This window comes from Pistacia vera, unplaced genomic scaffold (assembly GCF_008641045.1).
Source record: "Pistacia vera cultivar Batoury unplaced genomic scaffold, PisVer_v2 Contig174, whole genome shotgun sequence".
NCBI lineage: Eukaryota > Viridiplantae > Streptophyta > Magnoliopsida > Sapindales > Anacardiaceae > Pistacia > Pistacia vera.
The window spans coordinates 348053-351563 of NW_022195833.1; the positions used below are offsets into that span (position 1 = coordinate 348053).

Here is a 3511-nt window from a genome sequence, read left to right on the forward strand (position 1 = left end):
GTTTATTACTTTTTCATTAAAGTCATTCTTAAAATTCTGTTTTATCAAATAGCAATAGAATAGACTAGTTTGGTACTTGGTAGGTACTTCCCTTGGGATTCGACACTCGTTTACTCGAGCTTTATTACTTGCACGATTTCATATACTTGCGAAAAGCCTGTCAAGTTGTCGTAACTGTGTTCCAGTAGCCCATATTGATGCTTCAGTCAAGCAATCATTCCATTCTTTGTTATCATCCACAAGCCTAATGCATAACATTCATCTTTGAATGCAGGATATATCCTTCCATTAACAGTTTAGATATTTTCAAATGATGTTGCTCCTCTATCCAAATTTAACAACATCCGCAGATAATATTTTTCACTGCTGCCTGGAAATGCAAAGTAAATTCTACCAATGCATCTTCCACCTTCCCGTTGACTCCATCTCCTTTCTTTGTCATTCCAAACCCATTATGTTGGGAAGTCAGAATAAGTCAATGATCTCGCCTCTTCATATTGTTGATTACATTTCATCCACTCTGTTAATTTTGTCTGAGTAACAACATTGCTCTCCAAATATTTGACTAAATTCTGATTTGGATCAAAGACAACTGTTTCTTCATTCTCCAAGTGGAAAGGAAGTCTTTCAACAACTAGTTCTCTATAGTACACATCAAATTGATAAATTCTCCAACTAGCCTCCATGGCAGAAATATATCTATAAATATAGTAATTGCATTTTTCAATATTATATTTATAACAAATAACAACAAATATATTATATTTTATTCTTCTATATACATACTTGCAATCGACATAAGCTTTAATTTCATGATCCTCTGTAATATTTGTGCATCCATAACTCCCTTCGTTATTTTTTGCAACCTCCATAGAAACTTTGATTCTGTCGGGTCCTTTGTTGACATACTTGAATAGATTCTTGATTGATCTATGCTGGTTACAGATCTCAATGTTTATGTGACCATCGTACTTAACCATCAGATTTATATTATAGGGAACAACAAAACGGTTGTCAATTTTGACACTTTTTTTCTCAATAATTGATCCAGTATCTCGCCTTCTATATATCAGGTACCCTTCATCCTCTACAGTTGTTGCATTCACAAATTTCTTTGGAAAATGTTTTTTGCATTTCCCGTTCTCCATGCAAGGTGAACTTGTATTTAAATTTCCACATGGACCATGGATATTGTGGTTCCCAACGGCTGCATAAGTAAGAGGATCCTTTTCTTTATCTGGTATTTCAGCAGATATCATCATATCAATCTTTGATGGAGAAGGATTCTTATATTCACCGCAGAGGAAAATCAATACATGTACATGTGGGAGGCCTTTTTTTTGGGATTCAATAGTATAAATAACTGGGAAATATAATAGAATATTGTCAATAATTGTTGATATATTGTAAATTTCATATTATAAATCGTAAATGAACAAATATTTTAAAAGAAAATATACATATTACTTATAACAGAACTTACTTGCTAGAGTTTCTTTATCTCTTTCATCAGTTCAAACAATTTCATCTCGAACACTCTACAAACAGTAGTTACTCTTCCTTCTTCATCACATTGACCAATAGCATTATGTATATATTGTATCTCTGGCCACTTTGGGTTACATGTGAATGTCAAAAAAATATCAGGATATCAATGATATCTGCAAATTGTCATAGCATCTTGATAATTTTGAATACAATATCTTGGGTTGCCAGTGTCAGAGGATGGTAGTGATGTACACTTGCCTATATTCTCTGCATTAACATCCCCATTTGAAATAGCATCCATCAATCCGCTATAAAAATCACTTCTTAATTTTTTTTTTTTTCTTATGCAACGAAACCTTTTGTCTTCAATAGCCATATATGCATCTACAATGTATTATTGCAATAGTCTGCCAGATTTCATCAAAGTGTGTCCTTCATTCAATCTATACTGCAATCGAAAGGCATAAAATTGTCTTATAGTCAGTTTATGCCTTGTAGAAGTTTCTCTGTCTCCTGATTCTCTATGCTTAATGCCAACCCTGTATCCATCCTCTCCATACAGAAACAAAATCAGATAACTTAATGCCATAAAACTGGAATGTAAGCCAGTAATTCTCTGTAAACCATTCTTTGAATGATAAACAATAACATCCTTTCCAACATCCAACAATCCAACATCACCAACAATTATTCCTGCAATTTCAGATGCAAGTGGCAGATTATACTGTCTTCCATCTTTTTCTCTATGGATTTTTAACTGCAAGTGGACTTCAAGAACATTATTTGATTCAATATAATCCCTGGCAAACCGAAAACTTTTAACCATCTCATTGTCCCTATCAAGTATCAATTTCAATTCTTTGATCAATTCCTTGTCAACACTATTATAAGTTGCTTGCCTTCCCATACAATTCAATCTTTGACTGATTTGACATTGTGTATCATAGATGTAAAGCTATGCAAAAGTAGGTTTCTTTCCAGCAGGTGGAAGCAATGCCCCTATACGGTGATAATTTTGCCCACAAAATCTGAAAACATATGGACCACTATTTCTATTGATATCAGTATCAATATCCCCTCCCATTGATGTAAATGAGAATATCGAGTTGTATATTTTTATCTTGTTTCTGAATATTTTTCCTTTAGAACCATTGTTTACATCCAATAATTCTTTCAACAATTCAGGTGGTTCTTTCAACAGTGGTAACTCAATTTTCCCATCCACACAACATAACGAAAATACAGGAGAAGTTATCTTTCTACTCTTAATTGTAAACTCTTCATACCACATGATTGCCCTAACAATGCTTGCAATGGTAAATGGTAAACTCTTCATACCACATTTTGTCATTCGCACTATCACCGGTTTCAGTTCTAGCAGCTTTTGCAGCTCTTTGTTGTGTACAATCATTCTCAATTTCCTATGTTCCTTGCACACTCTTCTTCTCAATTCAACAGCAGTTGTATTTCCAAAATCAAATTCCAATTTATAACTTTCTATCATTTCCAAATATAATTGTATGTTTGCTGAAACTCCATCAGTAGTCTCCATACTATGCTTTTCCACATGAACAAACAAAATTAGACTCGAACAATTTAATAGTCACTCTTTCTATTTTTTTATAAAACAATTATACAACCATGTTGATAATAATTTAATACAATGAAGAAAGCGAACAGACATCATATCTTTTAGAATTGCCCAAAATTTTGGTTCAACAACAACTTATGACATTTTTATATTTCTGTATTATGGTTCGGCATACTTATAAAAATAAATTTATAAATGATTATTATATAGTTATATGTAAATTATCGCTCGACAAATAATACAGATATAATATATGCACCAGTTACATTTAAATCATAGGTCAATATTACCTTAACACAATTCTAAGGATCTAATACATTGTTCGGCATCCAGCATATCAAAAAGTAATAATACACCAAATAAATGGATGGACATTGAAAATGTTAATTAACAAATCTATTACAATCAAAACCAAAATTATAATTCATTAAA

At 32.3% G+C, this 3511-nt stretch overlaps 1 protein-coding gene across 1 annotated transcript; it reads right to left on the reverse strand.

The window, feature by feature from the left end:
• Window positions 1-452: 452 nt before the first annotated feature.
• LOC116125987 lies at window positions 453-1259 on the reverse strand. The gene is made up of 2 exons (XM_031411692.1): window positions 787-1259; window positions 453-699 (listed from the first exon to the last, which is right to left on the reverse strand). Exons 1-2 carry the CDS (start codon window positions 1257-1259, stop codon window positions 453-455), a joined length of 720 nt encoding a protein of 239 aa, XP_031267552.1.
• Between the last annotated feature and the right edge of the window lie 2252 nt (window positions 1260-3511).

Bases quoted from the DNA above. Each gene is read 5' to 3' on its own strand.
- LOC116125987 (XM_031411692.1), bottom strand. From the start codon at position 1,259: ATGATATCTGCTGAAATACCAGATAAAGAAAAGGATCCTCTTACTTAT. The intron at 700-786 runs GTATGTATATAG...CTATATTTATAG, and splicing joins AAAGCTTATGTCGATTGCAA to ATATATTTCTGCCATGGAGG.